The 13,773-nt window shown below is 41.0% G+C and overlaps 1 protein-coding gene across 1 annotated transcript; it reads right to left on the reverse strand.

The window, feature by feature from the left end:
• Window positions 1-4,702: 4,702 nt before the first annotated feature.
• Window positions 4,703-12,182, reverse strand: LOC113970755. Its single transcript, XM_027690001.1, has 4 exons — window positions 12,151-12,182; window positions 6,101-6,386; window positions 5,653-5,970; window positions 4,703-5,203 (listed from the first exon to the last, which is right to left on the reverse strand). The coding sequence occupies exons 1-4, from the start codon at window positions 12,180-12,182 to the stop codon at window positions 4,703-4,705; spliced, it is 1,137 nt and encodes a 378-aa protein (XP_027545802.1).
• Window positions 12,183-13,773: the final 1,591 nt, after the last annotated feature.

Here is a 13,773-nt window from a genome sequence, read left to right on the forward strand (position 1 = left end):
AAGAACAATTACAGTATAATCAGACATAGACTAAGCTGGAAAGCTCTGACCCCTCTATGTGTTTATATTATTTGGTGTAAACTCTACCGTAATGGCATGAAGCAAGATTAAGTCAAAGATAAAGACTTTTCACTATAAAAATTCCATTTCATTCAGAAGGTCAAAAGATAAGAGAAAACAAAAATAAAATCTGTGCCGCCGGACGTGAAGCAAGCCCCCTGGGACAGTCAGCACTGTTCAGCATTGGCTTTGGTGCAACATTTAGGCTGCCCTAGGTGATTTTAGCCTGTAGAACTCAAGCAGAGCAGAAATCTGAATTCTTGAGACTATAGAATCTCCTCTTATAGAATTCTTTTGAATGTCACCAAAAGATTTAAGTGTTATTTATTACACTTACAGATTGCACAAGGATACAATTGATTTGTTTAGGGGAAAGCTTTGATACCTTTTATCATCACCTTGGAAACAAAATGTGAATATGTGGTTGTTCCCTTTACTGCATAACTGCTGGATTTACAACCTTGACAGCTGATGTGCTGTTTGTAGACACTGACATGTACAGTTCAGCAGTAAAATATTGGAGCTTTCTTTTACTGTCCTGCCAAGGCACCTCAATCCTGATCAGGAAAAAAGTTGCAGATGAGGACACATACTTCCCTTCTCTCTCCCCACAATTTCCTCCTAAATATTATCTGTTGTCTTCTTGTAGTTTTTGTGACTTAGGGACAAGACTCCTAGTCCGTAGTTACTAGAGTGATTGAAATGCAAGTTTAAGAGTTCCAGTATAAAGATTTTCTTTATTTTATTTTTATTTTAGTTTCTCTATATTAAATGAACCAAAATAAACGTATTGATGATGGCTTATAATGTCATTCATGGCTCTGCTTTCACCAGCAAATATGATGCTAATGGAGAAAAACACCTGGTAATATCATCAAATTATATTGTATTCAAACTGACAACTAAAATTTATGGCATACTTAGTCTATACACAGGCACCAAAGTTGAAACTTACTTTCTTTTGAAATTGGTTTAATTCCAAATAATATTCAAGGGGGAGATGTCTGTAGGGTTTGCTACTTTAAATCCTGTACAATAGGCACTGGAGAGATAAATACATCCATGGTGAAAGGGAAGGAGTCATCCAAATGATTATTTTGTACTGTGTGATAAGTCTTGTTAAATCTCCTGGGATGCTTCACCTTCAAGCTTTTACTGGAGGTTTTTCACTTCTTCCTTCTGTTGATGTAGTGAGGCAAACAAAGCAAGGCCACATTCCACCTTTGCCAGTCATGGATACATTTTCAGTCTCTTTTGATTGCTATATAAAAACTTAACTCTGACTTGACTTTTAGAAGCAATTGCAAAAGAGTATAGAATAATATTAAGGATCCTCTTGAGCATAAACACAGACTTATTTGGGCACACGTACTCCACTACAGAACACTTGTTACCAGGTTAGATTATTTTTACTGATACATATGTGAGGTATGATTTAGCAACAGAAGAGGCTCTAACAATCCAGCTGCTCTAAAGTAAAACAACAACAACAAAGAAAAGAGGAATAGACCAGATAAAGACCAAAATTTTTAGTGACTTTAAAATGTATTCAGTTCCTTTAGCAGAACAAAAATCTATTATATGTGAAAAATCACTCTCAAATATTACCCATATATTAAGTACTGACTCAAGTACCCAGAATAACTGCTCCGTTTTCCAATGTCGAGCTGTGTTTTTTTCCCCTTAAACTCATCAGAACAATAAAATTAATGTAAAACTACTCGTTACTAAATGCTTGTATTTGCAGACAGCAATCCATGCAGTTCTGGAGGCCTGGCAGCAAGTTAATGAGGTTTGAGTATTCAACAACTGAGATAAAATTGACCTAGAGAAACAACAGAGCTGTCAGGTTGTCATTTCTAGCTGGCAGTGTAATGAAACCTATAGCAGAGGGCAGTTAAGAATAAATGCACAATAATAGTCTGCTTGGAAATAACTCTCCAACAATCATTTCTCTTATTTAGGGATAGGCCTTCTTAACTCATTCAATTGTTTATGTATTTATTTATTTATTTGACAGATATTCAGAAAAGGCAGTAACCACGTGGAATAAATGTGTACTTATTTAGGTGAGGTTTTTTTGCAAGGCATGGTAGTATTTAATTTTAAAGACAGATTCTCCAGGAGAATAACTAAATCCATGCAACTCAAGTGTTACAGCAATAGTACCTCTCAAAGGACTGAATGGCATTTAAATATCTAGTTTTAATTCTGACATCAGTACTCCCAATGGAAAGGTGACAAAAAATAAAAGTATATAATTTCTGAGGATTAAATCTATTGTTTGGATATACTCTGGACACACCAAAAATATTGATTTTCATTATAAAGATCTCCATCAGAAATTAATTTCTCCTCCACTGTCTGAGTCAAGGGAAATAAACGAACCTAAATTCCTTCTCTTCCAGAAAGGAAAATTTGCGTCTATTTCTTCAGATGTGCTCAGCACTCAATAAATCTTCCAGTGGGTCTCGAGGCCTCGGCTCCTCTATGTGCTCAAGGGTTTCTGGTGCATCCAGCACCCAGGTTGACATAGACAGTGCAAGAGCTGGGAGGTAGGTTTCAGAGGACCTGTGCGCTCCAGAGGGATGGCACTGGGGGAAAGAGAATTTGAGAGCAGCATCAGCAGATCTAATTGATTGCTTCAGTGTGGCAGTAATAATTTTAAATATCCAGCATTTAACATTCAAGGGGCTTTTATGCTTGCTTATTCAGCATACATTTAAAACAAAGTAAAACAAATGGAAACTGTTGCAGCATTAATCTAATAGTTTCTTGCTGTAAAGAGATATTACTTATTCCAGTTTTTCACCACAGACTGTAACTCGCATCATTCACAATGAATAATAATGACCTTCATCTCTGCTACAAACTAAGAAACCATCTTTGTACAGCCTAATTCCCACAACACTTAAACCATAGGAACCCACTAATTAATTTAATGCAGTTATGTGTTTAGTCAAAAATAAGTTCTGCTAGTGCATAACATGGGAAGTGCAGGCAGAAATTTTCAGAGCAAGAGACAGTCTCCCAGTCCAACTACTTTTACTGGAGTGAATGAAAGACACAGATATTCTGAGCACCAGGACTGTGAGGCTGCACCAACACTCACAGGCCACAGAATCCTTCCAGTACGGTCTACAGAAACACCCTTTCCGGAGATGCTGCCTCCTTGCGGGAGCCGCTCTCCTGGCACTGGGCACCCCAGGGCTCCTCCAATCCCCCCACATCCAGGGGGGCTGGACGCCATGCCACAGTGGTCCCCAGGAACAAGGCAGCCCTGCGTCACAAAGCCCCGACAGCTCACCCCACGCCCTGCTGCCAGTGCAGGCCTTCCACGGCAGAGACGAGAAACTGTAGAAAAACCTTAGAGGCCTTCATCCTTAGAGCTTCACCAGATAGAAGAACTCAAAGAAAGAGAGGTCTTACACCTGCAGTAGCTTTTGCCTGCTCAGAGGAAATAAAAACTGTCCTCTGAAATTTCAAACTGGACTATGTCTCCCCTTTTTGTCTTTGAATCCCTTTCTTGTATGCACGCAAGTGTCCTGCCTCCGGCCATGAAAGGCTTAGTTTTTTTCCATTAGCCATGAAGTGGTGCGGTTGAGGAGACGTGGCCGTAGCCTAATGTAGTTTGGTACCCCCTGGCATCGTTGCCAGTGCTGGTGGCAAGTGACTCGCTGACTTCCAAGAAGAAGGACGTGGCTTCTGGTGGAAAAGGCGGGGGAAGACATCCAGCAGTGTTCAGTGAAACCCTGGGTCGGCAGGGAGCATTTTTGCAAGGGAATCACTCTCCCCTTTGTATGCTTTTGTCTAAATATTGTCGCTCTCAGGGTTTGTTTTCTTCTCTCACTGCTGTTTCCAGGAAAGTCTTCTTCTCCCAGTCCGTGATCTTCCCATTTTGTGCCCCAATTTTGAAATCAATCCCGCTGCAGGGGGAAGGGGGAGGAGAAAAGAGAGCGCAAGAGCAGCGCTGTGCTTAAGGAGAGTCTCGGTGAGGGCACTAAATTGGGGAGTACCATTTCTAAACTGCAGTAACACACTTAATTGGGCTAAATGGAAGCTTTGATTGAAACAGTGGGACAGCTGGATGCTCTCGGAGCAGCAGGCGGCCTCACATCCCAGAGCCCTGGAAGCTGATCCCAGACCCCGCCCCCAGTGTAGGTGTCCCATGGCAGATAGAAGAACCTACAGAAAACCATTCTATTTGATGGTTCTTATATCTTAAACAGATATAAGGACCAGAGGAAAGAGAGCTCTTCTACCTGCAGTAACTGTCACCTGCATTGAGGTAATAAAAAGGCCCTCTGGAATTTAAAACTGGACCTCATCTCAGCGTTTTGTGTTTGAATCCCCTCGTTCGTATGCACACAACTCAGGAATTTGGGTGAAATTGAAGGTTTTATTGAAGAAAAGTTATAATCTATTAATATCTATCTATCTATCTCTATCTATCTATCTATCTAATCTATCTATCTAATCTATCTCTCTATCTATCCATCTACCTATCTTATAACCTATCTAATCTATCTCTAGCCTATGTACCTATCTTATAACCTATCTAATCTATCTCTAGCCTACTGTCTCTGGGCCAACCGTGCTCAACCTGTGACCCAGCTGAAGCCCTATGGTGTCTTTTGGGGCCTCACAGGCTGGTCACAGGAATGAGCGGGTAAGCCCAGTCTGGCAGGGTGCGCCTGGGGCAGCCCAATGGCTGAGGTGCCGTCCCTGCAGCCACGGTGCCTCCCTGTGCCGCGCTCTGAGCCGGGCGCCGCTGAGGCTCAGCACGGTCACCTCCAGGCACCTGCCTGGCGCTGTGAACCCGGCGCTGCTGCTCCCGCTCTGGTGGGACACGGGTGCCAAGGAGCAGCCTGCGCACAGCCCGGAGCACCCTGCCGAACAGGGAGCGTGGCTGGCGTCGCGCCGGGCCGTCAGTAGCCGAGGCAGAAGGTGTTGCGTGGCCAAGGGGCCGTGCGGGCAACAGGCAAGCTCCTGCCTGCGGCGCCGGCGCCCAGGGCTCTTGCCAGGGCAGAGCGGGCAGTGCGTAGGTAGTGCTGGCGTCGAAATAGGCTTCGAGCCACTCCAGCACCTTCTGCTGGCTGGAGATGGCCTCCAGTCCCTCCAGGCCTGTCAGCTCTGGGTTTGCCTGGCAGATGAGAAAGGAGGGAGGGACATTTGTTGAGGAGATCTCCCTCAAGGTGAGGAGGAAGAACTTCTTGACGCTGAGGGTGGCAGAGCACTGGCACAGGCTTCCCAGGAAGGGGCTACAATCTCCGTCTCTGGAGGCATTCCAAAGCTCCCCGGACTCATTGCTGTGTGAGCTGCCTCGGGTGAGCCTGGCTTGGCAGGGAGGTTGGAGTGGATGATCTCCAGAGGGCCCTTGCAAGCCTAACGATTCTGGGATCGGGTGCTTTGTCAAGGTCTCCCGGTTCCCCCCAACAAATGCGTGCCGGGCAGCCGGCAGCAGGAGCTGCTGGGACAGGGCTGTGGGAGGTGATGGGGCTGCAGCAGTGCAGTGCAGCGGCTGGCCCCAGGAGAGGGAGGCTCACCCCCCTGTCCTGTCTGATGCCATCCCCTCCCATCCTTGGCATTTACCTCCCCGGCTCTGCCATCAAGCCATGGCAGGGAGGCCAGATGGTCGTGGCCCTTCTGCTGCGGGAGCTCCTCCTCCTCCAGGCTGTGCTGCTGCCATGGCAGGGTGGCTTTGCTCCAGGAAGCCCTGAGCTTGGGGCGGGCCTGGCGGCTGGTCTCCAGCCCCTGTGCAGGCTCCGTCTTGCTTGGCACGATGGTTGGGTGGCTGCCGGTGCCCTGCAAGCTCTGTTGGCCGGGGAGCGCTGGCAGGCTGTCGCCATGAAGGGACGAGCCCCGGCCCAGGCTCTCCGCAGGCTCTGCGTGGGGCTGGGTGTTGCCCAGCTGCGGGAAGGAAAGGGAGGAGGTGGTATGGCATGGAGGCAGCTGCCTTGGCACAGCATGCCCCAATGCCAGCAAGCCCTGTGCCGGCCCTGTCCCACCGGCAGCCTCTCCCTCCTGCCCCATCCCTCACTTGGCGCCCTGTCTCCAGGCTCTCCTCGCGCAGCTGAGAATTTGCCTTCTCGGCAAGGTTCTCCATCGCTGTCTTTGGCATTCTCTGGCAGAGACGTGCCAAAGCGCCCAGGGGAGATGCTGCCTCCTGCGGGAGCCGCTCTCCTGGCACTGGGCACCCCAAGGTTCCTCCAATCCCCCCACATCCAGGGGGGCTGGACGCCGTGTCACAGTGGTCTCCGGGCACAAGGCAGCCCTGCGTCACAAAGCCCCGACAGCTCACCCCACGCCCTGCTGCCGGTGCAGGCCTTCCACAGCAGAGACGAGAAACTTTAGAAAAACCTTAGAGACCTTCATCCTTAGAGCTTCACCAGATAGAAAACTCTAAGAAAGAGGGTTCTTAGACCTGGGCTCCCATTATGCACAGTAATATTCAAAATAAGGGATGAATACCATTATTACTTACTAAAATTATAACTAGGGATTCCTGTAGTCTCTGCTATTAAAATATAATTACCTTAAAAAATTGTTTTAATTTAAATAAACTCTCTGAAATCAGCCAAGAAATATAATGAGCCTTGTCAAAAATCATCATTTTTTACATTGTTTTGTATATATTATAGTGCTTTCTTCCCTGATACTATAAGAATGGTAGGTTTTTTTAAGCAGTTCTTTATGCTTGAAAATATCAGGGCTTAGAAAACAGATGTGTGCTACCTTTTTCATATCTATGAAGGCTGTTCTTCCAGTTCATACTTGGCTTAACGTCAAATGCGCTAAGCCATTATGATCTTTACTCTTGCACAAAAGTACTCCTGAAACACGTGGTCGGTTTCGTTCCCATTTTTATTTCCATTATTGTTATGTAACACATCTGTACTGCATAATGCTATGTTAAGTAGAAAAACAAAGTACAAGATGTTTTCAAAGTTATTGTTTCTGGTGGGTTTTGGATATTTTTTTTGATTAATGGTTCAGGCACTGCACAGAATATAATTTACAGCCTGGTAAACAAAGACCAGCATCAGAAAACTTTACCCTCGTCCCTGGGGTTGGAGAAGTCACAAAACAGTGTTTACTGCTGTTGCCAACAGCAGTCATTTGTTTTAGCTGAATTTATTTTCCCTTTGAACAAAGTGACAGCTGCAACTGTATGGAGGTTTCTTTTCACTTCCAGAACTTAAGCTGAATTTTGAACTGTAATGCGAACGAATAAAGGATAGTAATATCTTTTTTAGCCATTGCTGATTGGAATCTATATCTTCCTTCACTATATAAAAGAATAGCATAGCCAATATTTCCCTCTACATGATACAGGAACATTTGCAGTGTTCCTTTGCTCATCATACTTTTATATGTGGAGTAAAAGTGCTTTAAAGAGCAGTAAGCTTGGTTTTCAGTTCATTGTGAAATAACAGAAGAGCTACTGAAAGCACTGAGAGTCCTTTCCTCTACCAGCAGCTTCTGCAATTTAATGAAGGCTACCAGGAGTATTTGTGAGCCTAATTTCATGTGTCCCAAAATGGGATATTTAATCTTGGAACATGCTAAAAATTAAAAAGCACAGAAAAATAAGGAAAAATATCTTTAAAATGAAGTTTCCAGGAGGAAGAAGAATAAGGAACTTTGTTTTCACATTTTTTAACACAAACTTCAGAAATAAACTCCACTTGAATTCATATCTTTCCTCTGTGTGAAGTGATCCCCCATAATTCTTTACACTAGATCACAAATGCACTGATAGATGGAACTTTGTATGAACTCCTTAAATAATAATTGTGTCAGATACCAAAACTAAAAATAACTACAATGTGGAACCTAGAACATTTGTCTTGTAGGTGGAATATGATAGGTAAAAGCTCCTGAAAAAAAGATCTGAATCACAATCCTCTATTTCATAGGAGAATACTCTAACCAATGGGATATTGAGGAAAATGGGGAAAAATACCATATTCATACTATGGTAGTTTTTTGAATGTAGTGTTTCATTTCTTTGGCTTTTATTGCAATTGTTGAATCATTTCCATTTTTCAAAATAGTGTTTCAGTAGTGCATTCTCATTTCAGCACTTCTGAAAGTGTATTTTTGAGAAACAAGTGATGTAAAAGGAAAATACCATTTAGCTCAGCTTCTGAGTGATCTGATTGCCTTGTATCTTTCTGTTGTCTGGTTAGCACCTAAAATGTTTCCAAAGTTTGGGGTGCATCACAAAAAGTTAGAAAGTGTATTCCTTACAGTTAACTTTAAAGCTGATGAAAAGAGTTCTCAACATTTTTGGAAGACAGTGTAATATTTCAGTAAAAAGATTACAACTTTTCATGCTGATCAATGCATTTCATTTTTAAAATAATTGTAAAATAAACATTGTGGAGACTTTTCAATTTATTCTAGTATTTAAAACAAAAGTGAAATTGAAAAAAATTTCCTGAAATATTGTAGAAATGGCTCCTAAGATTAATAAAACCAACCAACCAACCTAAACCTCCCACTCTTTTTCCACTTGAAAAGGGTTTACATAATTGTCTCAGTTTAATAAGACTAAAGTGTTTTGCTAAGGAGGATGGGTTATGAGAAAGACCAAAATCCTCCCTCTAAGCAATTGTTAATCCAAAATTAAGAGGCTCCAATTCAGGAAATATGGAAAAAGAAAAAATAACAGCCCTTTATTATAGGATATATGTGTATTGGCAGAACAACAAAAGAAGACAAAACCAACTAAACAATAATTCTGTACCCAAAAGTCCCCTTCAAAAAGGAAACAGTTCAGAACTTTCTCCTTTTTGGAGCAATTCTAACCACGGTCAGCAGGGAGCGCTGTTGGATCACAGGAGGAGCAGGGCCTGCAGTGCTCTGTGTTGGTCAGCAGGGGGCGCTGTTGGGCTCTGGCGGTCACCACGTGGGGGCCCCGACATGTGGTAGAAGCCGAAAATGGAGATGTTCCCCCCCACCAAGAAGGGGAAGGGGAAAAAGGGGGGGAAAAGGGGGCTCTTTCCCACTAAACTCATGCTGTCTGCAGCTGGCTGTGGCCGGGATTGACAGACACATGCCGCTGCTAACACAGGAGGGGAGGAAAGAAAGGGCGACCTTCTCCCCAAAAGGTTCTTCTGCAGGTGGGTCAAACCTCTCCCATGAAGTCCAAGCAGGTCTGGACTGGGGGCAGAAGAGGGCGCAGGAAAACAAAGGCAAACCAGAGCCAGAAAGCAGCCAGATGACCAGGCCAAAACCAAATCGACCTCGGAGTCTTTCCACCCACTCCCTGTGTCAGGGCAGAAGAGAAGTGATTGTCATTTCCCAAGGAGAGGGAAAAAACCACTCACGCCCTCCCCCTGCCCCAGTCTTCTGACAGTCTGGAATTCAGGCCTGCTAGTTAGTTCCTCTATGTGTGTCAATTACAGTAGGCAAACGTCTTCCACCTGCCTTGTTCAACATCTTTCTTTTACAGTGATGTGGGAAAAAAAAATTCCCTGCTTGGTTTTTTAGAATAAGTAAACCTATGACAATTATAAGACAGCATAAAAACAACATGTGTTGCTTTTTCTGTCTATCTTATAAATCTATTTTTTATCATGGGAAATTTAAGTTTAACCTTGATGAAACTATGTCTACAATATTCAGAAATATAGAGAACTCCTTAATTCTAGGGCAGAACATGAGTGATGCTCCTGCAAAAATGGATGCTAGGGACATCAGAATTGTCATTAGCTTTTCCTTGTTATTTCCATCTCTTTTTCACTTTTTTGTTTGCCTGTGATTGTTTTCCTCTGTCATCTATTAACTTGAATTTTTTCAAGTTTTATTCCAGCTTTACTATGCCATATTTTTTGTTAAATTTTCCCTTTAAAGAAAATAGAAATTAAGTTTTAACTCAAGCTCAGGGAATCACACATTTTCATGTCTGGAACTAGGCAATACAAACCTGTGCATCGTTCTTAAGACATGGCATGTCTAAGAGAATAGAAGATTTGTTTTTCTTTCTGTTGAAGAATATTGGTAATCCAACATGAAAAACATTGCCACTTAAGATTTTCAAAGAACCAGATGATACAATTTCAGAGAAAAATACAAATGCTATTATTTCCTCCTTACGTATTGACCTAACTATGTTAAATTCTACTTACCACACCAGGCCTGTGATCTTCAGGTGGCATCATGGAAAGAGTTAAAAAAAGGCAAAGACCTGTTTTTTTGCTATAATCTTAATACAAAAAGGAGTGTTAATATTCCTTTAAAGGCCTTTTACCCTGTTTTGACCAAATAATTCTAGGAGCACTATTGTCAGTTCTATTTAAAAGTATCTTACTGATAGAAAGTTAAGAAAAAAAGTAATTGCCTTTAGTGTGCTGGAAATTTGAGTGAGTTATGAATGACAGCCTGAGAAATCCCAATCAATATAAAAAGAGAGCTTAAAGATCATTTAATTGAAGCAGAGTAAGTAGAAACTTACATGGTTTAAATAATGTCAACAGAAAAGTTACTGTTTTCAGCTCAGTACACATGAGAAGACTTTGAGAGTCATAAGTACCTAATACCATCTCAGGAATTTAGTAGTGGGTAAAGATTAAAGCTTACTGTCTCCACAGGGTGCTGAGCTCTTGATTCCTGTTTTTTATAACATCAAGTCTGGATTATTGTAATACCCTCTTTGTATGCCTCTTTGACACAGTGGTTTGCTGTTCACAAGCTTCGGCATGCACAGATTATAACAACTCAGATTCTCAGTGGAATTGAACTATATCAACATCCTAACAGTCTTGATTGCTTTTTTGTCAGATTTAAAATGATTTTTAAAATGTGCATGTTACCTACCTTTTTTTTTTAGCTTTTTTTTAGACTAACCTACTGATTTCTCATTTTCTCTGCTTGCTGCATATTACAGTGATAACTGTACTATTGGCTACAGACTCTGAAAGCAGATGTGTCCTCAACATAACAAGGAATATGGTGAGAGAAATCACTCAAACTGGGATAAATATTAGAAACTCTACATAACAAATTTCTTCATGCATGTTTTGCTTGTTCTCTTGTTCTGTGTTTCAGAGTGTGTCTGGATGTGGTGAAGTAACACTGAAAACTTGAGTATAAGATAATTTAGCCTTTTTTAAATGTAATTTTTAACATTTGAAAAATGTCATTGGAGAATAGCAAATAATACTTTATGTATCTATACATAGTTAGAGATATATTATCTATATATATCTATATAGTTATACATTCTAATGTATCAAGGCAGTAAGTTAGTGAGCTCACTGGGCTACTAACAGTTTCTGAGAAGTCATGAAAATGGGAAGAGGTAGTAAATGATTGGAGGAAAATAATACCAGTGGATAATAGAGATAACTTAAAGAGGAAAGAAAAGGGTAATCTTTTTAATTGTCATTCTCTGCATCTATTCCTATCATAAAAGAAATATTTAAAGTAGAAAAATTTAATCAAATATTTGGGCTTAATTTCAAGAGAATTCAGCACTCCAAAGACAACTATAAATTTCCTTACACAGTCTTTTAGCTAAGTAAATAAAGGTTACTTCAATAGGCAGGCAGTACTAAACTGACATGTCTTGCAGATCCAGCTCTGAAAAGAAATGTACATAACAGAAATGTGAACAAGAACTGAGTGAAATATAATATGAAAAATTTGGTATTTTAAACAATTACCTATATTACTCCAGTGGGTTGAAGGGATAAAAAATCAAAACCTAGGAAACTACTGTGCAAGGGATCTAATTTCTCTACTATGTAAGTAAAATAAATATGTAGATAAGTAAGAAAAACTGTTATGTCACAGAATGCAATGTCAATTATCTGTATTTGAAGATATAAGCAACAATTGTGCACATAAATTATTCAGGTTGATCTAAGGGAGTGTTGTTACATTTTTGCAGAAAGTGGAGGGGAAGAAGTTACTGTAAGCATAGCAAATATCTGACAAAATGACAGCAACCTTGCCTCTTGCAAAAGGCAAACCACTAGAAACTGCAATGTCTTGAACCATCTTGTATTATCGTAAGAATTGATTGAAAATTAATGGATAATCCCATCTGGCTACATAGAAATAAGCAGAAATATTTCTTACTCTGTTTCCCGCAACCATTTCAGCGAAGCCATGTTGTAACCCTGACTGATTACAGGTGCAAGGATATGGCCCAGTATTATGTCAAGTACTTTCAAAGCCTTTTTTAGCATGAATTCTGCTTTGTCTTACCTAGTTTTATATTTTCTGTGCTTTTATTCTGATTGCATCATTTCCCAGTTACATGGAAAAGAACATTCACAGAAAAAATGCTTTGTAGAAATTCAGTCTTGGGTTCTTTCCTTCCAGATTAGTTTCTCCCTCAAAACACTACTTCAGTATAATAATCTCAGATTTACATCAAGGTAACTGAATACAATGCTGTAGACAAGCAGCTTCTCCCTTCTGATTTTCTTGGACAATCCATTTTCTGTACTTCTTATTCCTCATTTTTATAAAAACACAGATTACCTCAGAAGCTTTTTGTCTCTCCCTTTTTTTTTTCTCTAGCTCAACTCTTTTCTTTGCTATATCACTGAATAAATTTTTTTTAAAAAGCTTCATTCATGTGTCTGCTGGATTTGCAGCTTACACAAACTCAGGCAATTTATTACCTGTCTATGCTGAACTGGACAGGCCTCTAAGTTACAATATGCTATTAAAAATGGTGCATCTGAGGTGTCTTTAAACCAAAATTTTCAGTGATCCACTGAACTGCTGATCAGCTGATATAATAATTGACTTAGACAAACAAATACCCTTCCCTTATGAGCGATGAGACTTCTATTAAAAAAAATTTATAAACTAGGCATTTCACAGGATCATTCAGGATTTTTTGTTTCCCATAACATGACTTTTTAAAAGGAAAAAAGGTGTCAAGAACCCTGCCTACCTTCTCTCTTTGACATACTTCAAAAGGTACATGCTCACTTCTTAAAGAAAATAGGAGACTCAGTAGTGAAAATCCCAATTAAAGGAAGGAATTGGTAGGAAGCATTGTATAAGATGCCCAAACCTCCTGTCCTCACCATTCCCTACTGGTTACACTGTTCTTCAGCTCGTTTTGTATCTTGTGTGTCAGACACTCAACTTCCTCACACTGCATGAAGAGGCACCACAACAGAGTCTGCTTAGAGCAAATGCCTAAACAAGGGACATGATATTGTTGCACTGAAGACCCTTTGGGGTTCTAGGTGTTCAGTATTCATTCAGTGTTATTCTGTGCCACTGAGTTCTGGATTTGTTTTTGACAGCAAGATAATTTACTAATCTCTGGCTTTGAAGTCATTGCTCTGCTTTTGTATCATTTCAACCACCAGCACTCTAAGTAATGTAAATATTAGCATGAACTGCTAAAGTAAAAGAAAGACAGGAAGATAATAGATTCTTCGGACTTCTGGTAATTTTTTTGTGCTTATGAGGGAGCATGAAATGCAAAGTCTAAGAGAGGAGCTAAGTCTTCCATTCAGAATCCATTCCTTAATCAGCCAGCAAACCCAGAGAGCTGAACAGCTAAGTTATTGGACAGATGTAATGCCAGATAACTCCTCACAGTAGATACTCAAGCATATTTTCTTACAGCATATCTCATTTCCTTTCTTCAAATAGTCACTGCTTTACAACAGTAGTGTTCAGTCTGAAAACCGGAAAATACACAGATACTTTATCAAAGACGAAACCCGCTCA

Source organism: Neopelma chrysocephalum, unplaced genomic scaffold, assembly GCF_003984885.1.
Source record: "Neopelma chrysocephalum unplaced genomic scaffold, ASM398488v2 Primary Assembly neopelma1_79, whole genome shotgun sequence".
NCBI classification, from domain to species: Eukaryota; Metazoa; Chordata; class Aves; order Passeriformes; family Pipridae; genus Neopelma; species Neopelma chrysocephalum.